Source organism: Amia ocellicauda, chromosome 17 (assembly GCF_036373705.1).
Source record: "Amia ocellicauda isolate fAmiCal2 chromosome 17, fAmiCal2.hap1, whole genome shotgun sequence".
In the NCBI taxonomy this organism is placed as follows: Eukaryota; Metazoa; Chordata; class Actinopteri; order Amiiformes; family Amiidae; genus Amia; species Amia ocellicauda.
The window spans coordinates 10,418,509-10,443,507 of NC_089866.1; the positions used below are offsets into that span (position 1 = coordinate 10,418,509).

Below are 24,999 nucleotides of genomic sequence, written 5' to 3' on the forward strand. Positions count from 1 at the left end.
CAGGCCACAGTGTTTGTGTGTCACATTGTGAAGCGTATGACTGCCCTGCGGTTTATGGACACAGATGCCAATACTGAGATGTGAACACATATACAGGTTTCATTAACTATCGTGAGTGTGAATGGTAATATAGGAAAGCGATCACAGAGGACTTGGACTTTAAAGTGCAGACTACTCCTACAGGGGTCACAGAGGTGGGTATGGCCTACAGCGCTCCACCATTGTGTTTGAGAAGAACAAGTCTTTAACATTTAAATAAAAAGTACTGTGAGGATTTTAAAAGGGACATAAGTCACAGTTGTGCATGAGGGGAATGTTTGAGAGAGAATATTTACAGTTTCTACACTTGCTCTACAACACCTCCCTCGCTCTATGTGAACAGGAATGATATGGACCCCCCCAACACACCCCACTCTGTGGTACAATTTTATAGCAGCCATTCCCAGGTTGTCTGTGTGAAATCCTGAAATCTTCCCCCGAAAGGTTAACTAATGTTTCTGTACACGCGTTAGCTTATGACACTAAGAAACAAAATTGACTCAAATAAATACATAAACAAACAAAAAGTCACCTACCTAATTCTCTGTGGATGTGACTTCAGAGCACCTCTGGAAAGATGGGAAATAATCTGGCCTCTGTCCCCTAATGAAACTAACTGGAACAACACTGCCTTATTCATGAATATTTGTATATATATATATTCTTTAAAATAGTCAGCAGCTGCCGGCGTTGTAAAAGCAAACTGAAATCAGCACACAAATACAGTTCTGAATGCTTAGACATCACCCCCACCATAACCTGATCACTATCTATAGACAGGGAACCCACAGTCCAGTCAGAGCACCAAAATGCTGCCTTTTATATTTATATAATATAAATTATAAAAAATGATTTACTTAACTGATCACTATCGATTATCATGTCTCCCACGTCTTTAGCAGGTGGTGGATTAAGCAGTCTTATGACCCTGCAGGGCTGGATTCGGGGTTTCCTCGATTCTTTGGCACAGAAACACAAAGACCAGAACGTGCTCTGAGCAGATGATTCCAGCTGCCAAATACACCGAAATTCATACAGCTCTAACAATCCCTAATCCAAAAAATTCATGAATAAACCTGTACAGTTTCTATTATTGAACCCATCATTTTAATGATCTGTGCCTCTCTTGTAGCACATATTATTATTTATATTTATATATAGATATAATTAGTGATGAGAGTAATGTTCTAGGCTTTTCATAATAAAAAATAAACTAAAATTAGAAAACCAAACAAACAGCGCTTTCAGAAGTACATTTCCTGCATAACCTTGTTTGAAAGACTGACAGGCTAATTTGTTCACAATCAAATCCTACATGAAACTGTAATGCACTGGCAGCAGACACTGGGTATGAACCCTGAAAGACTGCAGAGAAAAGATGATCAAAACGATTTAAACAATAAAACACATTTATTGAGAACACACTGGTAACAGTAGTCATGCATGATCTTAGGGGACCTTTGCACAGAACATTATTACATTATAGTGGATTGCTTTACAGTAGTGGTTTCTAAATTGTTTTTATCATATATATATATATATATATATATATATATATATATATATATATATATATACATACATATATATATATATACATACATACACACACACGTAACAGTCTTGGTCTTGAAAACCATTTCGATATTGTTTAAAAAAATAAAAATAAACATAAAACCAAACACAAAAACTCTATTGTTCACATTTTACAATTATTTGGAATGTCATAGTTTCAATTAATCACTAATTTATTTAATTAATATGAAACAACCTGGTAAAATTGATATTCAACCCTAATTCCATCGAGTCCATCACCGATAAACTATTTAGGGTTTACAGATGTTATATAGATGCATGACGGGTGAGAGGAACATGTAACTGCTATCCACATCTCTAATATAATAAATACAGTATACTGTACAACATAGGCAGCCCCCAAAATTAATTGTCACAATGGTCACTCATGATTGTGGATTTAAACTCACCTAGTTGATCCATATACACAAACAAATGGTCTTATTTCTTCGTCTATTTCTTAATGTTTGAAACACACATCCTAATTCTATGGTTTCAGTTGGCCGTTAAGGTCATCTTACAATTAAAATATTGTATACGATCAAATTGCATTGGTAAGAACATAATCGTGCCGGGGGGTGGGGGTGGTCTCAGTCTTTTATGTCATATAACAATATATCACAATAACCCCAAAAATAAGTCTGAATCAAAATTCCCTTAAAAAACCCTTGAAACATTTAATAGAGCCTTTTTCTTCTATATGCAAACATATACCATTAAATATGAACATTCAGAGGGCTTTGCAGTGGGGTCCACAGCTGGATTCCTGAGAGAAACAGAAAGGGGGTTTCCTGTAGCTACACAAAGCCCACGGGCACACATGTCACTCCACCTTCCCCAGTACCATTCGAACCGCCAGCTTCTCCCACCACACACACCTATTGCACAGCCACGGTGCAACCCTTCCAAAGCTACACCCTTTGCCGATCACACAACTATGATCAAAGCACTTAAGTGTCTATGGAGAATAAGAGCAGCATCTTTGTCCTTGGCAGCCTCAACCAGAAATGCACGAGACCAATAAAGTCATGGGGGGCTCAATAATAAATAAAATTGAAAAGACAAAAGTGAATATTCCGATTGATATACATTTTCTGCCTTTGTCTTTTCTCCGCACTTTAACACTTTGGTTACAAAATGAATCAATGAGAATTTCATGCACAAAGCTATTCCCTCTCTAAATCGAGACTTGAAGACAAGCCTGTACTTTCATGGACTGAAACATACTTGCAGGGAGCACAGGGTCCCCATATGCCATCACTGAAGGAGACAGGAGAGCTAAATATCTGTTGCCAGTGACGTACTGCCACTGTCTTTGCATTCCCCAGGTGCAGCCAGAGCTGCGTCATTTGCAACACGTATGATCGTCATATCAGATAAGAACAGTCCTGAAGCTGCTTTCATTATTTTCCCATTAAGGGCGGAATAAAATAAGATAAAACACCTGTGTAATTTCTCAAAGCAGGACTATTTATCTCCCACTTTGTGAGACTGAGAATTTTTCGCAGTAGACCGTTTCTGAATGATGGTGGCAAGAATAAGCGCTGTGCTCCCTTGGCTTCAATGTGCCATCAAGGAGGATGGAGAGAGAGATTTAAAATTAAAATTAAAAGTTTCTCTGCTTAAAACAAACCCACAAAAAGCTGGAATGAGAGAGGATTGTCACAGTTTAAATGCCCTCCAGCCAACACTCAGTATATAACGAACAGTCAGGAGCAGCTGGAGGGAGATCGCACACGTGATTGGCGTCAAGGCAACTTACTAAGTCAATGCAAAAGGATGACTCTGAACAAAACAGATTGTGTCCTTGGTCCGTGTACCAGCCCCGCCAGGCCTAAAGTGCCCAGTTTCCTCATAGCAAACATTATGTTGCCTTGAAAAGCCAAATATGGATAACGTGGGGCTTATTTTGTGTGCGGTACACATTAAATACTTTTAACATTTAATATCATTGACGTGGAATGAAGTCTTTACAATCTCCCAGTTGCACTCCATTTGACCATCAGGAAATCGCTATATTTCGTAGCTGGTATTGGACAGATTTGGGTATGAGATTTGAAGGGAGCGACTCTGCTTTTTGCTGCTACAATGTATTTGTCACATGATTGTAGGTCTAGCATTTAGCTAGCCAAGGTATTTAACAAGTAGTGTGCAAAGTTAAATACGATATCCACGTATAGAGGACACAAAGTCAATACATAAACAGGTAGTTCATCGCTTAAGACCGCAAAACAAAAACAAAACTCAATGCCATGCCACAAACTGAAAATTATGGAGTAAAACAACTTTTTAAAAGTTACTTCAGTCTCTCCATCAAGGAAATGGTGAAATAAAAGAAATGAAAAAAAACACAAAAAATTGGGAAAATAGGAGGAAGGAGGAGAGTGGCAAGACAGTGGAGAAAGGAATGAAAGAAAAAGAACAGGATCAAAAGATAGATTCAACAGCAGTGACAACCAAACAGACCTTGGAAAGCTGCCCAGAGAGGAGGGGGGACATTACTATAGGACTAGAGACAGTGTGGGTTCTCAACAGCTCACTGCGTTTCCGTTCATCTCCTCTTGGTCTCTGAGGAGCAGCGGGCTCCTGCTGCTGACTGGCGGAGGGGGCGCGCTGGGCCTGCCTGCAGAGTTCTCCCCTGCTGAGGGGATCACAATCCTGGGAGCTTCCTGGGAGTTGGCCCTTATGGAGATGTAGTCCCAGCCGCCCTAAAGGAACAGGACACAGCCACACTGTAGCATTCAGCCTGCACAGCCCGACATGCACGACGACCAATTAAAATATGATTCAGGTTTAAGAACAGACACTTTTATTGGGACTTACTCCTATTCCATAGTCCCAGGACTGTCCCTTGGGCTCCATGGGCTGCACACCGACGCGGTGACAGACAGTGCCGCAGCTCAGACTGTGACTGCCCTGGACTTTGTCTGCGATGACCCAGACCTGGAAAGCACAAAGACGAAAAAACAAATGTTCACCTCCGATTACCCTCTGGTCCACAGGAAAACAAACTCAAAAACAACACGGTTCTGGGGTCCTTTGCTGTTCTCTTTAGTTGTTCTTATCTCATATTATCGTACAAAAATGAAAAATACTTCCAAGCTACCTGGAATCCATTATGATATACAGCTGTATCAGCACAGGAGAATGACAGAGCGACCAAGCCAGCAGTCCAGTGCTTGTTTTTGATAACATTAATGGGGCTCTGATAAGAGGATGTGAGCTGAAGGCTTTCTGGTCGAGAGTGTCCAAAGGATATGAGGATGTAAATGTGTGTGGAAGAAGTCATCTATGAGGCTGTGATTATTTTACAAACCACATTCCACACTGGCTTGTAAACAAAAGCAATACCCAATTTGATACCGCAGCATAATGCTGAAGACTGACGACCTTTTGAAGAAAAAGGATTCTTCTGAAAAATTGCAACAACAGAGACCCATGAACAGTTTAAAAACAGAAGAAGCACAGTGTTTCACAGATCTTCCAACGGCACAGACATTTGACTTCACCTGCCCGTTCCTCTTTAGACTGAAGAGCGACAGTAGATATCAGCCATTTCTTATGTTGTGTTGGTGACTTTGTAAATGTAGAAGTTATTTTCAGCATCGCATGGTGCTCAAGGAATTAACATACGAGATGAATGACATTTCCACAGCTCTGGCATGAAGCCTGTTTTTTTTGTTTTTTTTGCCTTTAATTTGTTTGCATAATTTTCCTTGTTTGTTTTTCCATTTAAGTTTTATCAGCATAAGGAGATTTCAATTGTGTAACCATTATTTCTCTGCCTTGTCCTTACACTGAGCCACTGACAAGGCTACCTGGCTTTTACACACTGCAGCAAACCATTTTAAGCATGCAGTCGGCGCTCCTTCATTGGGATCATGGGAACAGTTTACAAAGCATGCACAACGTCACTCTCACTTAACTTGCAGGCTTCTGAGAGGCAGCAGGAAATGACAGGAGAAGTGGCGAGCTGTGCTCAGAAGATGTGAACCACATTGACTAGTGTTACTCTGAAAGGCCTGAAATTTTGTCACGAACCACAGTCTGTCTGTCCCCCCACCCCCACCCTGCCTAAATGTTTTATCAGTAACACTGTCTGATCTATGCCTAGACTTGTCAAACCTTTATAATCATTCACGGCTCTTCCATTTCAGCTGAAGCCAGGGCAGAAAGGACAGGAGATTTTCTGCATTTCCTTGAAATTCAATATAATTCTTGGTATCCATACAAATGCCCTTGTGTGACATAGGTTGATGTGTTTAATATTGTTCCTACATTGATTATATTGTGTTATTCTAATCTTTGCAAGTCACCATGGGTAAAGGTGTGTACCAATGGCCTACATTAAGAATAGAATGGGGTGGGGGAGATAAGAGAACACAGTCTTTCTTGACTGGTCTGCCTCCATGCCTTGGGGGTCACAGGGCTGGAAGGATCGGCTCCTGCAGGGGGTAACACAGAGCCGAGAGCCAGCAATCACCTGGTCCAGGGGGCCCACGGAGACCTTGCGCACGTTGTTGGAGATGTGCTCCCAGGAGGAGCCCTGGGGATAGCTGGGGGTGAGTCCATGCCTGTACCAGAGGTTACCTGGTAGAAGGAGGGAGAGGAGGAAGGTGGAGAAGGGTCAAGGAGAGCAAACAGCGCTGTACAGGAAGAGGCCCATGAATCAGAGGCTTCTTCTTGCACCAGACTGGTTATATCTATCATACACAACTGGACACTCACAAACTAACCAATGTAAAGTCACTAAAAAGTATACTAGGCTACTTAAGAAAGAAAGCTGAACCTTGTATTGTGCCAATAGGAACACTTTTCTGTGAATGTCTCTGGTCAACATGATGGGCAGCTTTTGTTCTTATTACAAGGACAACTAAATACCCTCAGAGTTCTGGTTATGAATGTCAGAAGGCCTTGCTGGGGTTCACACTGTGTTGAAGAACTGTCAATTGAAGGCACCTGCAGGGCTGTGTTTTCAGATTAAATGTGTTTCAGAGATGCCGCAGTAAGGGTGTGCGAGTGGTGGGATGTGCTCTCGTACCATTCTCGTCCACAGTGTACACTGACGTGCGCCCCACCGACACCTGCTTCAGCTTCTGCCGGGGCGGGGAGGGGATGTGGTACCAGCAGTCTCCTGCGAACAGAACCCAGGATCAGCCCTGAGAGACACCACCCTTCCTTTGATAATGCCCTGGGCTAACAGGCACAGGGCTTGTCAATCAACTAGAAGTCAACCTCCTGGCAAACTAAGTCAGTTACAATGGATCGACCTGTTGACATCATCCAAATAACTGCTGGTCACCTGCGATGCTCTAGCACAGTTTTGCTCAGGTTCTGGTTCCACCTACCTGCAGGGTTCTGGGCAGAGACTGAGCCCCGGTAGAAAGCAGAGCCATCCCTGGCGATGGCCCACACCTGGTAGCCACCGCCAATGGAGATGGATTTAAAAGGCTGGTCTGTCCCTACGTGGAGCCAGGAAGTCCCCTGTGATTGGGTAATAAATAAATAAATCATATTTAAAACAAAGACACATTCTAACTTAACAAATCAGACCACCTGCTGAGCAAAGACAGAGAATCCCATGAAGCTGCATCTTTGTATTAAGACATAATTCACTGCTTTCATTTGAAACAATGATGTCTGTTGGTTCATTCAGCTTCATAAGTCTTGTTACTCTGTGCTTATTGAAGGACGGAAAGATTGAGTGAAGACAGGGCGTGTAAACGTTAGACGGCCTCTTTGTTGATTTTCATGCTGTGGAAGGTTTATATGCGTCTGGTCTTAATTCGGTTCACCTGGAAAACATACAAGTTTCTCTAGGCACAACATGAGGCTTAGTTCGTGCCACAGTGGAAAGGGTGTCAGACGGGTAGAGGCTGGGAGGAAGGGGCTCACCGCTGGGCTCTGAGGGGTGACGCCGAGACGACACAGGACATCGCCCTTGCTGCTGATGGCCCAGAGGGACACCTGATCCAGGCTGCTGTGGGCCGAGCAGGGCAGGATGGTGACATCTAGCAGTGTGATGGGCATGACCTCCTTCCATGGGCCTGTCGTTGTGATCTTACACTTCCTGGTCAGGACATCGAAAAAAAAGCAAGATTAAAAAAAAAAGGGCAGAACAGACAACGAAATGAAGATAAGACATCCAGCAAACAAATTAATGGTAAAGACATGCCTTGCCCAGCGTCTGCGTCTCACAAAGTCCTTCATGGTCTTGTATCCATGATAGGTTCTACAGGAGGAAAAGATAGTGGATCAGAATAAAAATCCGTACTACAGTCCTGAAAGGTACATGTAATGTCAGCCCAAAGCACTACTTCAAGCTCGACAGTGAAATAAGCCCTAGAGGTCACTAAAGGGAATGTAGAATAGGAAGCCCTGCTTTAAACAATGACTGCTGGGAGTCAAACACATGCAGTTACATATGCAAAACACATTTGTAAGAGCTTTCCTCTCCAAAAACAAGCTGGTAATCGTGAGGAATCTGGCATTGGCGTGTCTCAATGTTACTTTAAGAAATGGACACAGGGTGCATGAGACGTGTTTGCAAATGTACAGTACATACGCTGGAAAATCTGCAGCATACTGCCAGCCCTCTCTGTCCGTGCCGCCAGACACACTGTAGTCCACTGTCCACTCGGACACCTGACAGGGGAGCAGCACATGGGGGAAACAGGAAAGTGTGAGCGAAGGGGAGCAATAAATGGCAGGGAAGTCATGATCTATAAATAAAAGGAGTGGCACTGGCCGCTATGTGTAAGTGGATATACATGGGAAAACAGGCATGGTTATGACAGGTTCAACTTGCAGTAAATCTGTGGGGTTCAGTGCACATGTGTAAGGTCCTTGAGATTCTTTCCACTATGCAAGTATCTGCTAAAGGCTCCCATCATACTGTGCCGGCATGGTGGTTTTTCTAAGGTAATGAGCTACCAACCCAGGTCCATTGAGGGGAAGGAGGCTTGGTGTTGGTTTTGGTGCACTCCTGCAAGCCCGATGCATCGCTCCACATGTACCGGTCGGTGGGCAGGCCCCTGTACAGGGAGATGGAAGTCAAAATCAATATCGCAATTGAAATCGAGTTGTAGATCCCCCCTGACAAACAGACAAAGGTATCAGATGCCCTTAAAATGTGGTATGACCGATGTAAACAAAAGTGCTTGGCTGCATCTCACTAGTCTTGCAGCTCCACATTCGGTGTGTCCCCATGAAGTCAACTACAGCACTGTGTCATCTTTTTCTGGTGTTGGACAGTACTGATCAGAAGCAAAGCAAAACGATAGCTAACAGAGACAGTGATTTCAATAATACCTTTCACTCTTTCAGTCGTATCAGAAGACTGGGGCGCGAGAAGGCCCTTCACAAGCCCAAGACTATTAGGTTATAGTTCCTCAGCACGCTCGAATGAGACTAAAAATTAATTATAATAAATAAATAGGCAAATGCAGATGGACTGAACACAGCCCTGTACCTGTTGCTGTAGCCAGTTACAGGATTCCAGCGCTGATTTTCATAGATGTACACACTCTTGACATCAGTCTGGGTATGGATATTGTCCGTGCTGCTGGCCAGCCCTGGAGAGAAGGACAAGAATATGTTTTCAGCTTCTGTGTGAGGCTCCTGATGATGCCACTGACAGTATGGGTAGACTTGAAGGATTTTAAGGACTTTGCCCTTAAATTGTTCATTAAAGTTTCTTTAAGAAGCTCAATATAACAAGAAAGTACATCTTTTATGAAGCATTTGATGTGTTTGCTTCTCAAAATAAAGAGCAGTGTGGCACCATACCCTGGAAGAAACCTCCCCCATAGCCGCCTGTATACACCCAGGCCGTGTGGTCGAACCCGATGCCCCACACGACGCCCAGGCTGTTACACTCCACTAAGCGCAGGTGCCCTCCGATCTGCCTCCAAAACCTGCGATTGGGACAAACAGAGCGCCTTAAAGCAGTTTTGCAGGCAGCAGGAAGAAAACCAAGGCAACACGTGGCATGGCAGCGCGTAGCTCCCGACCAAAACCAAAATCGGTTAGATTTTTCAAATGCAGTTGTACTTTGAATACACTTACAAAATAATATTTAAAAATAAAAAATAAAATAAAATAACAGATAACAAAAACAGGCATGCAAAAGGCACACCTGGCTTTGCATAATCAAATGTGGATTTTTGCATTGAGTGCTGAATACATGGGTTCATGGGCAAAGCATCCCCTGTTAATGCAGCAGGGCAGAAAGTGGCCTTACATCTGATCGCAGGGCATGGGGTAGGGCGAGGCCTCCAGGCTGGGCAGGGGCTCGCTGACAAAGACATCTCCCATGCAGGTGGTGGACCAGATTGCCTGTTTGGAGGGGGGGCCCTGGATCCTCCGGGAGTCACAGCAGGACACGCTCAGTAAGGCCAGCTAGAGAAGACAGACACTACTACGCTCAGCACTACAGGAAGGCTCTGAGCACACAGTCGCTGAGCCCAGAACAATAACCCTAACACTTACACAAACACAAGTACAAACACACCATATATTATGCCACATCCCACAAGAAGAACAGAACAGGATCAAACACTCCCCAGGGCAACAGCAGAGTCATCACGTACAAAATCAACTACATTGACAACACCCTGCAGGTTTACCTTCTATGTATACAAATATGCACATACACATACACACACACACACAGGCACATAAACAACATGAGGTCCTGTGCCAAAACATTGTTGGTTTTATAACATCAACATGATGAGACGGAAGTGTTACTGTTACATATGGTATGACTGTGTATATAGACATTTCATCCTCTGTTTATTTTGGTGAAATATATGCGTAAGCTATGGTATGGTATGCAACCAGTACAAAAACTAAAACTAAACAAAGGGAATTCAAAACACAGTACGAAATTAACTCTGGGGCGTCTATATAAATTAGTTTAAAAAAAAATAAAATAAAATTATATTATATATATATATATATATATATATATATATATATATATACAGTACTGTGCAAAAGTTTTAGGCAGGTGTGAAAAAATGCTGTAAAGTAAGAATGCTTTCATAAATAGACATGTTAACAGATTATATCAATTAACTAAATGCAAAGTGAGTGAACAGAAGAAAAATCTACATCAAATCCATATTTGGTGTGACCACCCTTTGCCTTTGCCAGCATCAATTCTTCTAGGTACACTTGAACACAGTTTTTGAAGGAACTCGGCAGGTAGGTTGGCCCAAACATCTTGGAGAACTAACCACAGTTCTTCTGTGGATTTAGGCAGCCTCAATTGCTTCGCTCTCTTCATGTAATCCCAGACAGACTCAATGATGTTGAGATCAGGGCTCTGTGGGGGCCATACCATCACTTCCAGGACTCCTTGTTCTTCTTTACGCTGAAGATGGATATGTATCTGCCTGTGCTTCTCACCATTGAGGAGACCATTAATTCTGACCAAATCCCAAACTCCATTTGCAGAAATGCAGCCCCAAACTTGCAAGGAACCTCCACCATGCTTCACTGTTGCCTGCAGACACTCATTCGTGTACCGCTCTCCAGCCCTTCGGTGAACAAACTGCCTTCTGCTACAGCCAAATATTCAAAATTTTGACATCAGTCCAGAGAACCTGCTGTCATTTTTCTGCAGCCCAGTTCCTGTGTTTTCGTGCATAGTTGAGTCGCTTGGTCTTATTTCCACATCGGAGGAATGGCTTTTTGGCCGCAAGTCTTCCATGAAGGCCACTTCTGACCAGACTTCTCTGGACAGTAGATGGGTGTACCAGGGTCCCACTGTTTTCTGCCAATTCTGAGCTGATGGCACTGCTGGAAGTCTTCCGATTGTGAAGGGAAGTAATCATGATGTGTCTTTCATCTGCTGCAGTAAGTTTCCTTGGTCAACCACTGCGTCTACGGTCCTTAACGTTGCCCGTTTCTTTGTGCTTCTTCATAGAGCTTGTACAGCACATCTGGAAACCCCTGTCTGCCTTGAAATGTCTGCCTGGGAGAGACCTTGCTGATGCAGTATAACTACCTTGTGTCTTGTTGCTGTGCTCAGTCTTGCCATGGTGTATGACTTTTGACAGTAAACTGTCTTCAGCAACCTCACCTTGTTATCTGAGTTTGGCTGTTCCTCACCCAGTTTTCTTCCTCCTACACAGCTGTTTCTGTTTCAGTGAATGATTGTGTTTCAACCTACATATTAAATTGATGATCATTAGCACCTCTTTGGTATAATAGTTTAATCATACACCTGACTATATGCCTAAAAAAGTGTACCTAGAAGAATTGATGCTGTTTTGAAGGCAAAGAGTGGTCACACCAAATATTGATTTGATTTAGATTTTTATCCTGTTCACTCACTTTGTATTTTGTTAATTGATAAATATAATCTATTAACATGTCTATTTTTGAAAGCATTCTTACTTTACAGCATTTTTTCACACCTGCCTAAAACTTTTGCACAGTACTGTATAAGGCAGCACTGTGGAGTAGTGGTTAGGGCTCTGGACTCATAACTGGAAGGTTACCCCGGGTGCGGCAGTGCTGTTGTACCCTTGAGCAAGGTACTCACTTAGATTGCTCCAGTAAAATGCCCAGCTGTATAAATGGGTACAAATGTAAGTCGCCCTGGATAAGAGCATCTGCTAAATGACAAATAATGTAATATATTTAATAATCTTAAACATCACTGATAAAAGGGTGCTTTTGAAAGACAGATACCCAGTCATGCATCTCCTGTTCAGTGGGGGCCGCCAGACGGATGGGCCACCTCTGCTTGGTCCTCTCTGGGGTGTACACCGCAAATGTGTGCTTGGAGTCATTCAAGACCGGAACCAAGATGGTGACTTCGTTGATGAACGCGTGGAGGTACTGAGGAGAAGAACAAAGGCCTTGTAGCTGTCACTGTGGCATTCTGGGATAGGGTATTGGTGATCAATATGATTTATTTATATGATTGTAGTTGAAGCAGGGGGGTGCTCTCACCTTCTTCTCGTCGTTGAAGGTGTAGTAGATGAACAGAATGCCATCTTTGTTGCCCTCGGTGCCGGAAAATTGCTCCAGGGCAAAGCGCACGTCGATCCATTTGTGGGGCTTCCAGTCCCTCCACCACTGCATGTTCCCCTTCTTCACCCACACAGACTGTTCAGAGGGGCAGGCGGGGGGGGCAGCAAAGAACAAAGCCTTTAATACACTGACCAGGACTGAGCACACTGACTGTTCAGCATTCACACTAAGGAGCTAAGATAGTGTTCACACCAAAGCACAAGTTGTTACATCACAGACAACAAATCAGCTGGTGAAATAATCAGTGCTTACACTGGAAACATAACTGGTAATGACTGAAAAGCCTCAAGCTTTCTTCAGGGCAGATGTAACAAGGTGAGGGGAGAAATGTTGGGGGGAAAGAGTTTAACAGGGAAAAACAAACAAACAAATAAACAAACAAACGAACAAACAACATTTGGACACCAAGCTACAGTCTCATGTATCTAATGTTCTTATGTCTTGCCTTAAGGGCCAGATAATATTAAAACGCCAAATTCTATACAAGAAGGATGCTTTGCACACATCAGAAAATAATTTGGTATCAGACTCTGGACAGTTTGTGTGCAGAGAGAAGAAGAGTGCATTATGGATATGTTTCACCGCATGTAATGTAAGGCAACTTGGCTATGGACCCCCCACGCCACCTGCCCCACCTGCTCGATGGCCTGCTCGTAATGCCCAAAGTTCTCCATCTCTCTCTTGGACCTCTCGCTGAGCTGCTCGAAGATCTGCTTGCGCCAGGCCGCCGTCTGTGCTGGCGTGATGGACAGAGACATACACTGCACAGAGGAGGTGAGGCCTTGGGTAGAGACAGGGAGACAGTTTTCCACACAAGTGGAGAAGATTATAGATCAAAGGATGAATTTAATTGAAGAATCAAAACCCTGGACTGTTACCGTGTTTCTGAAATTGTTTTAAAACACTGTCCTGGATCACAAACACATACGTAAAACTAAGAAACACAGAAAGACACAAAGAAACACAACAGTGCAGAACAGACGCCCCATACTTGGCTGAACCGGGTGAGCAGAGCTCACCTGTGGTGGAATTGAACCAGTTGAGTTGCGAATGGGAGTCCACAGCACACCCCCCGCCGCTCACCCAGGCCCACAGAGGATGCTCGTCTGCCCCGTAGGGCCCCTCCAGGCCAAAATTGTAGGTGGCGATGGAGGACAGACTGGAGGTCTCTGCCGGGTCTGTGGCCGAGGCGACGGCCAGGTGTGTCTGCGCTTCCTCAAGGTCCACGTTGCTCCACTGGGGGTCTCGGCTGCCCTCCTTGCTGGGGGAGAGCACCAGGGTCTGGAGTTGGCCTTCCTTGTCGGGGGGGCTGCCGCCTGCTCCCGGTCTCTCTTCTACAATGGTCGGGCCCGCCCCACCTGGTCCCAGAGGGCTGTCCTTGTCAGAGACCAGCTCTGAGATGAAGCTGTCGCTGGTCACCTTGGGGATGTGGGCGTGGGGGGTCTCACCCTGCTCCGAGGGGGGGGGCTGGGCCGCTGGTTGCACTGCCTGGGCTGACCGCTCCGTGTCTGAGGAGGACTCGGTGTCGCTCATCACCGAGCCCTGGGACTGCACCCGGACCTCGCCCCCAAAGAAACAGCCGGCACTGTGGGGAAAGGAACAGCACAGTGTCACATGACGCAGGCGGGACTTCTTCACCATTATGTAGAAAAGGAAGTATTGTTAGAAAGGGTATTGTACAGACCATTACATGTAAAGGTAGACAGAGAGACAGACTTAACTGGAGCTTGAAACCTTATAATACCACAATTGAAGCCTGTTTTAACTGCATATCTGTTATCTGTATATCTTATATCTGCTTTTTAGCATTAATAAGTAGAACCAGCTTCTGCAGCTGCTTTTATTTCCTATAGCAACAGCTCCATCTGCTGGGAAGGAGGGCACAATTTAAAACCAGCACTGACTGTCTTTCCCTAGACTTTATCAGACTTATCAAGACTGGAACTGAGCAGTGAACAGATGTCTAACAACTGCTTCCCAACTGTAGTCGTTAATTCTTGTTTGTTTGCTGTTTGTATTTTTAATGGAAATGCACCTCCCCTTAGAGATCTTGTGGTCAGTGTTCTCAGGGTGTGGCCTCTAGCTCCCTCTCACCTGGCCAGGCTGCTGGCGCTGCCGGAGTGGGAGCGGTCTCCATCCCGGGGCACAGACACCGGCTTCCAGGCCTTCCCACTGAGCTCGCTGGCCGTCACGCCCTGCCGGAAACACACGGCGCGGTCCTCACAGCTCACAGCCCACACCTGCCCAGGCACAAGCACAGGGCACACAGATTCAAACAGGGCACCGCACCTGCTGACATCACTGGTACCTCCCTCCACTAGATAATTTATGTGTTCATTTACTCAAAGGCTTAAAAACTGGATATCACCTGAGTGTGTGTACATATGGGTGTATGTATGCTTTCTTTGAAATAGACACACAAACACTCACAGACAAATGTAGCTGAAAGTACGCAGCATATGAAAAAAATGTTATTCCATGATTTATTCAGTTTAATAATTATTGTTAATTAAACTATAGTTATTTATCTATGATTTCCTTTCAGAGTTCATCAAATAATGATTAATCCCAGGGGAAACTTGTCCGGGAGTGTAAAACCTTAATCGCAGCTACACAGAAAACAATTTAGAAGAAGACTCTAGACTGAGTCAGTATTCAACAAACTCTGCAATGCAATCGCTGATAAATAAAAGTATTTTATTAAACAGAATCTATTCAATTACATGTATCACCGAATAACATTCTAGGCTATATATAATTGTAAATATATACAGTATATATAATCACATTGAAACAGATTTTCAATCACACATATACAGTACTGTGCAAAAGTTTTAGACAGGTGAGAAATGCTGTAAAGTAATAATGCTTTCAAAAACAGACACGTTCATAGATTATATTTATCAATTAACTAAAGCGAGTGAACAGAAGTAAAATCTACATCAAATCAATATTTGGTGTGACCACACTTTGCCTTCAAAACAGCATCACTTCTTCTAGGTACACTTGCACACAGTTTTTGAAGGAACTCGGCAGGTAGGTTGGCCCAAACATCTTGGAGAACTAACCACAGTTCTTCTGTGGATTTAGGCAGCCTCAGTTGCTTCTCTATCTTCATGTAATCCCAGATAGACTCGATGATGTTGAGATCAGGGCTCTGTGGGGGCCATACCATCACTTCCAGGGCTTGTTGTTCTTCTTTACGTTCTTTACGATAGTTCCTAATGACTTTTGCTGTATGTTTGGAGTCCTTGTCATGCTGCAGAATAAACTTGGGGGCAATCAGATGCCTCCCTGATGGTATTGCATGATGGATAAGTATCTGCCTGTACTTCTCAGCATTGAGGAGACCATTAATTCTGACCAAAATTCTTCTGTTCACTCAGTTTGCATTTAGTTAATTAATAAATATAATCTATTAACATTTTTGAAAGCATTGTTACTTTAGAGCACTTTTTCACACCTCCCTAAAACTTTTGCATAGTACTGTACATACATTATATATATATATATATATATATATATATATATATATATATACATATACACCGTCCCCCTTTTGCCTCCAAAACAGCCCTGACCCATCGTGGCATGGACACCACTAGACCTCTGAAGGTGTGCTGTGGTATCTGGCACCAAGACGTTAGCAGCAGATCCTTTAACACTAGAAGCCCCGAGCTGGTCAATCTGACTGATTTGGTTATTAAAATTTGAATTACTCTGTGTTCCTAAATACACTGCGCATACCCGTTTGTGACTTTTCCTAAATATATGCATTAAACATGCCTACAGCGTTTCAGCTGGATGAACGCGAAAATAAAGTGATTACCCGCAAATAAACACAGATTGGAAACGGAGACTGAAGAGAGCTCATTTTGGACATTCCATGTATATGAACATGACTGATTCAGGGGCATCAGTGATACTGGGAATGACAGATCATTCATGGGTTTGTGCCAGTGCTGTGAAAACATTGCGAGTGAAACGCCAGGTCCAAATGACACCGAGTGCTTTTACTGTACTGATAAATACGCGATCGCTACTGTACAGTACAGAGAGCAATAGCACAGTACATCCACCAAAATAATGATTCAGGACATTATCAGTGCAGCAGCATTTATTGCGATGCTATATATTCGTGGAGTAAAAGTGTTACCTGAAGAGGCTGTCAAAATGCAGTGTGAGGGACGAGCTCATGCAGGGAAAGTGCAGAAACGTGTCCTGTGTGGACTGTACAAGGTGTCAGGTATGCAGGCTAAATATATAGTAATTAGTTTATTGAAATACAAAGCTACAGTGAATAAAAGCAGTGTATGTTGAAAACAAAGTTCACACGGTGTTGAAAATGTTTACTTTAGTGTACAATTATGTTTATTATAAACGCAATAGTTATTTATGAACTATAAAATATTGCTATTCAGCATTATTCCAATATTTACGTTTGCAATTGTTTCATTATCTTATTGTATGCCGTTGTTGAGCTTTTTGCTTATTGTACGCTATATAGTTATTCATGTTTTGACTGCAGTGTGCTGGTTTAGAAAAAAGTGTGTTGTTATTTATAGCAATAATATTAATTTTTTATGATCATATTTCAATTTAAATACTGCATTTGTGCTATGTAAATGTTGGATTTAATGTTCATGAATAAAACCTCAGAGTTTTATACGATGGTTTGCCTTTGATTTCATATCACAGCTGTTAAACAGCTATCGGTTACAATGACCGGCTATGGCACTTGAAGGTATGTCGGCACTTCTAGTGTTAATTCCTGGAAGTTGCGAGGTGGGGCCTCCATGGATCGGACTTGTTTGTCCAGCACATCCCACAGATGCTCGATTGGATTGAGATTTGGGGAATTTGGAGGCCAAGTCAACACCTTGAACCTGTGATTCATCAAAACAGGCCACCATCTCCCATTGCTCCGTGGTCCAGTTCTGATGCTCACGTGCCCATTGTAGGTGCTTTCGGCAGTGGACAGGGGTCAGCATGGGCACCCTGACTGGTCTGCGTCTACGCAGCCCCATACGCAACAAACTGCGATGCACTGTGTGTTCTGACACCTTTCTATCAGAACCAGCATTCACTTTTTCAGCAATTTGAGCTACAGTAGCTCATCTGTTGGATCGGACCACACGGGCCAGTCTTCGCTCCCCACGTGCATCAATGTGCCTTGGCCGCCCATGACCCTGTCGCCGGTTCACCGCTTTTTCCTTCCTTGGACCACTTTTGATAGGTACTGACCACTGCAGACCGGGAACACCCCACAAGAGCTGCAGTTTTGGAGATGCTCTGACCCAGTCATCCAGCCATCACAATCTGGCCCTTGTCAAAGTCGCTCAGATCCTTATGCTTGCCCATTTTTCCTGCTTCTAACACATCAACTTTGTAGACAAAATGTTCACTTGCTGCCTAATATATCCCACCCACTGACAGGTGCCATGATAACGAGATTATCAGTGTTATTCACTTCACCTGTCAGTGGTCATAATGGTATGGCTGATCGGTGTGTGTGTATATATATATATATATATATATATATATAAAGAACATAAGAAGAACATAAGAAAGTTTACAAACTAGAGGAGGCCATTCGACCCATTGTGCTCATTTGGTGTCCATTAAGAACTAAGTGATCAAAGGATCCTATCCAATCTATTTTTAAATGTTCCTAAATGTTCCAGATTGTAAAAACTCTCGGTGTGAAGACGTGTCTCCTGTTTTCCATCTTGAATGCCTTGAAGCCCAATTTCCATTTGTGTCCCCAGGTCCATGTGTAACTGCTGATCTGGAAAAGCTCCTCTGGTTTGATGTGGTCGATGCCTTTCATGATTTTGAAGACTTGAATCAGGTCCCCACGTAGTCTCCTCTGTTCCAGGGTGAAAAGGTTCAGGTCCCTCAGTCTCTCAGTAGGACTTTCCCTTATAAGTCTGGTTGCTCTCCTCTGAACTGCCTCTAGAGCAGCAATATCTTTCTTGAAGTGTGGTGCCCAGAACTGTACACAGTATCCAGATGAGCTCTAACTAGTGCATTGCACAGTCTGAATATTACTGACCTTGTTTTGAATTCTACACTTTTGACAATATACCCCAACATCCTGTTTGCCTTTTTTATTGCTTCCCCACATTGTTTGGATGAAGAAAGTGAGGAGTCCACATAGACTCCTAGGTCTTTCTCATGCGTTATTTAATCTAGTTCTATTCCTCCCATAGTGTAATAATAGTGGACATTTTTGTTACCTGCATGTATTACCTTGCACTTGTCCACACTGATTTTAATCTGCCAGGTGTCGGCCCACAACTGAATATTATCCAAGTCCCTTTGAATAAACTGTGCAACTGAGATGTTATCTGTTGACACACCTATTCTTGTGTAAGCTGCAAATTTGACAAGTTTGCTAACTATCCCAGAGTACAGATCATTAATATTGATTAGAAAAAAGCCCTAATACTGATCCCTGTGGTACTCCACTAAGAACCTCACTCCAGTTAGAAGCAACTCCTCTAATCGACACCCTCTGTTTCCTAGACATCAACCAGTTCATAATCCATCTACTTACATTACCCTGAATGCCTACAGCTTCCAATTTGAGGATCAGTCTTTGGTGTGGAACCTTATCAAAAGCTTATTGAAAATCTTAGTATATCATATCATATGCTTTCACGTGATCTACAGCTGCAGTTGCATGTTCAAAAAATTCTAATAAATTAGTAAGAAAACATGTTGACTATCGCCGAGAATATGGTTTTCATTAAGATGCTCCTCTATTTTCTGTCTAATAATTTTTTCCAACATTTTACAAGTGATGCAGGTGAGACTGATTGGTCTGTAATTTCCTGGCTCAGTTTTGTCCCCTTTCTTGTGGATTGGTATGACATTTTCCGTCTTCCACTCAGTTGGCACATCCCCTGTTCTAAGTGTCAATTGGAATATTTGAGTTAGTTGCATATAAATAATTTCCCTAATTTCTTTAAGTAATGTTGGAAATATACAATCTGGCACAGGTGATTTGTTTGTTTTTAATTCTGCTAGTCCCTTTAGTACCTCCTTCTCATTTATCCTGACTTCTCTCATAGGGTTTGACTGGACTGATTGTTAACCTGTGGCATGTTATCCATTTTTTCTCTTGTAAAAACCTCTGTGAAATAGTCATTTAGAACATTTGCCACATCTTGTTCGTTTTCCAAGATACTTAAATTTTTGCCCTTTATCTGGTTCACTTCCTCATTTATTGACCTCTTGCTGTTGTAGTATTGAAAAAAGCTCTTTGCATTAGATTTAGCTCCAGGAGCTATGTTTCTCTCTATTTTCCTCTTTGCTTTCCTTTTCCCTTTATTTAGATCTCTTTGCAGCTCAACATATTCTTTGTATTTTGTTTAGTCTCTATCCCTTTTGTATGCGCTATACAACATTTTCTTGCTCTTGATATTTTTTTAAATACTTCTATAAAACCATTTTGGCCAATGTTTTTTGGTCCTCAATTTGCTAATTTTGGTACAAATTTCTGCTGAGCCTCAAGTAATATATTATTAAAATAAAACCATCTATTTTCGAATGAATCTGTATCCAGTGTGCTCCAGTCTAACTCTTCCAAGTGCCGCCTCATACCTGCAAGGTTTGCTTTTCTAAAATTGAAGACCATTGTTTTAGACTTGGTCCTGGTTTTTTGAAAGTATGCCTCAAAGCTAACCATACTGTGACCACAGTTTGCCATTGGTTCTCTAACTAGTGTCCCTTTGACTATCTTTGTCATTTGAAAAGATCTATGTCTGTAATACACATACACACACACACGTATTTCTTCACATACATATATGTCTTTGCTACTGGATCTCATGCAATGTAAATAGATTCAGCAAACAGGCCAAGGCAAAAGTCACCCCCATATACAAGCACAGATTGCACCCTATAGGTATATATATGGCAGGGCAGGCACATTCAGGCTGTATATTGTTGCACTAAAGCAGATCGTGTTACAGGAGCCCCTGAGGACTGTGGGGTTTTGCAGTGCTTGCAAGTATGGGCTGACACTCAGCAACAGGCACTGCAGAAATACACACTGATCGAAACATGATGCCACCTGACCTGGGAGTGCCTCGGCAGGGGGTGCAGACAGTCCACACCAGCACGAGTTATATTTCATAAAATACATACACAAAATCAATAGTTCGCCTGCATAAGTATATTCCTCTGCACTGTCTGTCATCATTGAATTGAGGAGCTTTGTGTCTGAGAACTGCTCTGTCCCCAGAAAACTTCTCTCATCAATCCTTGCTTAGACATATTTCACTTGATGTTCTTATGTGATAAAATAAAAGAGGTAAAACTTACTAACTTACTCTCAATTTACGGACTAAATAAGCAGCAACATTTTGAGGGTAAAACAATATGCTGAAGGGAATGAAAGATTTTATATGAGATCAGTTTCACAAAATATATTTGTGATTAAAGAAAACAGTTTGAAGTAAGGCTCACTGAGAATTAACCACCTTACAAGTTTGTCTCCTTTACAGTTTCCTACTTTGTTATGTTTAGTTTACCACTGGCTTGTCATGATGGGCCACTTTTACTTTAATTACAGGTAGTGTAGAGACAGGTGTGTGTGATTCCTGCCGTTATCACCTTTTATTAGGGAACCTCCCCTCAGTGTTTTATCTTAGGTCTCACCTGGTCATTGAGCCCCACATTCACCATCACCATCTCGCCCACCATGCCGATCCAGCCCGAGCCACAGGGATTGTGGGAGTTCACGCCCCGCCTGAACCACACCTGCGAGAGACAGGGAAACTCTTTCCTTTAGATATCTGACTTTCCCCCCCCCCATTTCTGTTATTCCTGCAAAACCTAAATTTGGAATCAGGAAAAGTTAAATCACCTTGTCTCAGCAAATTGAGACTCTCCTACTAACACAAGAGAGATTAAGGCAATAGTGTCTATGAGAAGATTAATCTACTTACTTTGCGGTCCTTGCTGACGGCCCACACCACGTTGACACCCACTGCTACATGAATGGCCCCCACCTCTGGGCTTGGGGCGTCCACCACCACCCAAGAGGAGCCTGGGGAGGACAGGGGAGTCAACTGTGCGTCAATTCTTTTTCAAACCCTCTCTGAATCCCCTACACACTGTACGGGGTACTGAAGAAGAAAAACAGGTTTGGTAATGTACAACGCTGCATCGACGCTGCTGACGCATGTCCATAAAGGGACGGTCCCTCAACTCCGATAAAGGGCGTAGTAGAGAAACCTCACCTCACCTTTTAATTTCCTTCTTACACTTCTGAAAATATATTAAAAGGACTTGCTTATCACCTTTATCTATTCAGAGTTCATAAAAAGTTGATTGGTTCTGACACCAATTTGTTCAAGAGAACACTGAAAATTCCAGAGTAAGGGAAGTGCTATGTAATCTTTGGACAGCCATTGATTTGCACAAATATGTGAAAACCTTTGAAAACCATTGTATACAATTTCATATAAGCAGTCATACCAGAATAAATGTCTGGAATCAAGACACTTTAGCCCTGTGAAGATTCCTGTTACCAGTATGCAGCCAGCCAGGGGCCTCAGTGCAGACAGCTGTTTAAAGCAGACGTGGCTACAGTAGGAGACGCACAGCCGTTATCAATCAAGGTCAGATGAGAGTGAACGGGCAAGGTCAAAACCACGGGGCGACATTGACCTTTGGGGTTGTCCCGTCCGATGCCCTCTCTGACCAGTAACTGCCCCTCCCACAGCACAGCCCAGACCAGATCCCCCGGCCCACAGCTGATCTGGACCACTTCCCCCGGGGTCATGACCTCCTCCCAGCTGGTGCCCTCCGGATTGTGGTGGCAGATGCCGTCCCTGAACCACACCTGCAGGCGGCAAAAAAGGATAACATTGCACATTCACACCCGGAGTCTGGCATGCTGTGGACACACGTGCCCTCTCTGCCGGGGAGTGCCACCGCCTGGGCCCCAAGCAGGCCGAGAAGCAGTCAGGGTTTTACACGCCTGTGCTGTTTAACGAACTTAAATAAGTAGCGCAGATTCAGACAACCGGACAAATCCAAGCGCCAATAGCAAATGCTTACACCACAATCATTCTGTTGTTTTACAATCTGCACAATCTAACAATTTGTCCCCAGGCTGATTACCATTTTAATCAACATTGTTGTTGTTTTTTAGAAACAGTTTTTATATTAATCGCAATCTTTTATCCTTGTAATCAGATTTGCTAGAACTGTTCTCTCTCAATGTCATTAGTAATATCATTAAAAATAAATACACACAACTATATAAAAAATAAATAAAATTATATAATACATAATAAAAATGTAATCTGAAATATCAATCAGTAAAGCTAGATGCCTTGATCTTTCAGAAGGTTTCTACTGGTATTTAAAATAGATCTCTCAACCTTCAAGGCTGTACATTCCCCAGCTAATGCTCCCCAGCTCATTTTAGCCAAGCTGGGAAATAACGGTTTAACTGCTGGGGTCTGCTGTCCCCCAGTGGCTATATTCTCATACTGCTCTCCCTCCTCAATTTTCACCCACCCTGCAAGGATGCAGCCAGTTCCATGATGACATTTACAGTGAATCAATATTTTCACATATTTAACCCTGAATGGACAATCATTCAGATGCTTCACATTAGAGAGCGGCAAAATAAGACTCAGCGCTCCAAGATAATTTTGCCTTTGTGACGCCATTAACATTTGAAGACGACAAACCACCACACCACAATGCTCTGTTTGGATTGAACCTTTGTCATGTAACAATGCCTCCTGTAATGCAAGGACACAAAAAGCCTATTGAGAGCAGGCCCTGTCTTTGATGACCTATTAAACATGTGGCGGTATGCTCTATAACAACACCTTCCATGGAGGAACTGCACAAAAGATATTGTTTGGATTTAAAAGCAATTTAATTTAATGAGAAGAAAAACATTAGGCTGTTTTTAAAGCACTGCAGATGTTATGTTTATTTCTTAATGCCTTAATGATCTGGGTACCACACAGGCAGAGCGTAGGGTAGAGCAGACCTGGTACTGATTGACAGCTGACCTTGCCTTGCAGCGACACGGCCCACAGAGAGAGTCGGCTGCGCGGATCCTCGCTAATCTCCCAGCCACCACAGCTGATGTCATTGAAGGGGTCTGGCAGCGGCCCCGTCTCCCCTGAGGGTATCTGCACACACAGGACAAGCAGGGCCGCAGCCAGGAAGACAGTGAGACACTTACTGAGGAGAAAGCTGAATTAATCTGCAATAACTGAGGAGCAGGACTCTAAACCTTCTATTTAATATATCATAGAATACAATATTGATTTCTTAAGCAATTTCATATGCATTGTTGCACAATCCGCCCAGCAGGGAGACGCAGAGAGGGTCCATTATAACTACCAATTAAAGGCTTTTGAAAACAGGTAAAGTTAAAAGAGGATTTAAAAAGAGGGAAGGGGGTTTTTGTCTGGATTTCTACACAGAGGGAGACTCATATGCAAAGGCCCCGACTCCCCACTGTATTACAGTGATTTGTAGGTAGATTAAGCAGTCCAACTTAAACAGAAAACCAGCAGATAGGTGTATTCATACATTCAGCTCAGAACAAAAAACAAAAAGACAACAACATGGTGCTTTCCAACAAAGAATTTTAAAAGCCAGCGTGATTATGTTGAAACAGATTGTAACACAATAGTAGTTAATGAGCATTACATGAGATGGATGGATGTCAGCAAGCTTCTCCTGACAAATTAATCTAAAGGAGACAAATATGAAACACAAACACCTGCGGCAAAGGACACAAACTGTAATGATCTTATAAGAGTCCTTGTGTAATCTGGAGGATCAGAGTCGGGGGATGGCGAGTGACCTTACCTTGGCCCAGGAGTCCCGGGATTTATACCTCCTGTATCGGATCCATCGCCTGCGACGGACACAGGAGTTCCACTTTTTGTCTTTTGTGTAGGTGGCGGGGAAATCAATGGCGTACCTCCAACCCTGGAATCAAAATCCCAATGCAAAACCGTTAGAATGTCCATGAAGCCTGTCCTCTAATTTCCTTTGCAATGTCACTGACAGTATAATCTTGCTACAGTAGCGTGGGGGCAGTATATTGTAAAGATGAATCCCGTTTCACTTTCCCAAGTCCACAATTTGTTTGTGCTCTAACAGTCAACAGGGCCCTGCAATTCAATTTTCAAAATGGCCCTTTCAGACGTTAAGTAGTACTCAGGGTTACCTTTCCATTTAGATCAATGATTTAGTCTTGCTCTGAGATAAAGCCTGACAATGTCCCGAACGCAAGAAAGGTTACAATCAAGAAGATGCCAATTCCACCCATTTTACACTACT

General features: G+C 43.0%; 1 protein-coding gene across 1 annotated transcript in view; it reads right to left on the reverse strand.

Moving 5' to 3' along the window:
* Positions 1-1,436: 1,436 nt before the first annotated feature.
* Positions 1,437-24,999, reverse strand: part of tecpr1a (tectonin beta-propeller repeat containing 1a) — a 29,524-nt gene continuing 5,961 nt past the window's right edge. Inside the window, exons 4-25 of the mRNA XM_066689231.1 lie at positions 24,523-24,645; positions 23,712-23,834; positions 22,345-22,519; positions 21,621-21,721; positions 21,331-21,432; positions 14,758-14,903; positions 13,683-14,248; positions 13,299-13,444; positions 12,583-12,738; positions 12,319-12,468; positions 9,857-10,014; positions 9,403-9,530; positions 9,086-9,188; positions 8,552-8,648; positions 8,180-8,259; positions 7,790-7,846; positions 7,510-7,684; positions 6,963-7,098; positions 6,656-6,748; positions 6,098-6,204; positions 4,438-4,557; positions 1,437-4,322 (exon numbers count right to left, since the gene is read on the reverse strand). Coding sequence (XP_066545328.1) covers positions 4,143-4,322; positions 4,438-4,557; positions 6,098-6,204; positions 6,656-6,748; positions 6,963-7,098; positions 7,510-7,684; positions 7,790-7,846; positions 8,180-8,259; positions 8,552-8,648; positions 9,086-9,188; positions 9,403-9,530; positions 9,857-10,014; positions 12,319-12,468; positions 12,583-12,738; positions 13,299-13,444; positions 13,683-14,248; positions 14,758-14,903; positions 21,331-21,432; positions 21,621-21,721; positions 22,345-22,519; positions 23,712-23,834; positions 24,523-24,645 — 3,222 coding nt within the window. The 3' untranslated portion in view covers positions 1,437-4,142. The remainder of the gene's footprint in view (positions 4,323-4,437; positions 4,558-6,097; positions 6,205-6,655; positions 6,749-6,962; positions 7,099-7,509; positions 7,685-7,789; positions 7,847-8,179; positions 8,260-8,551; positions 8,649-9,085; positions 9,189-9,402; positions 9,531-9,856; positions 10,015-12,318; positions 12,469-12,582; positions 12,739-13,298; positions 13,445-13,682; positions 14,249-14,757; positions 14,904-21,330; positions 21,433-21,620; positions 21,722-22,344; positions 22,520-23,711; positions 23,835-24,522; positions 24,646-24,999) is intronic.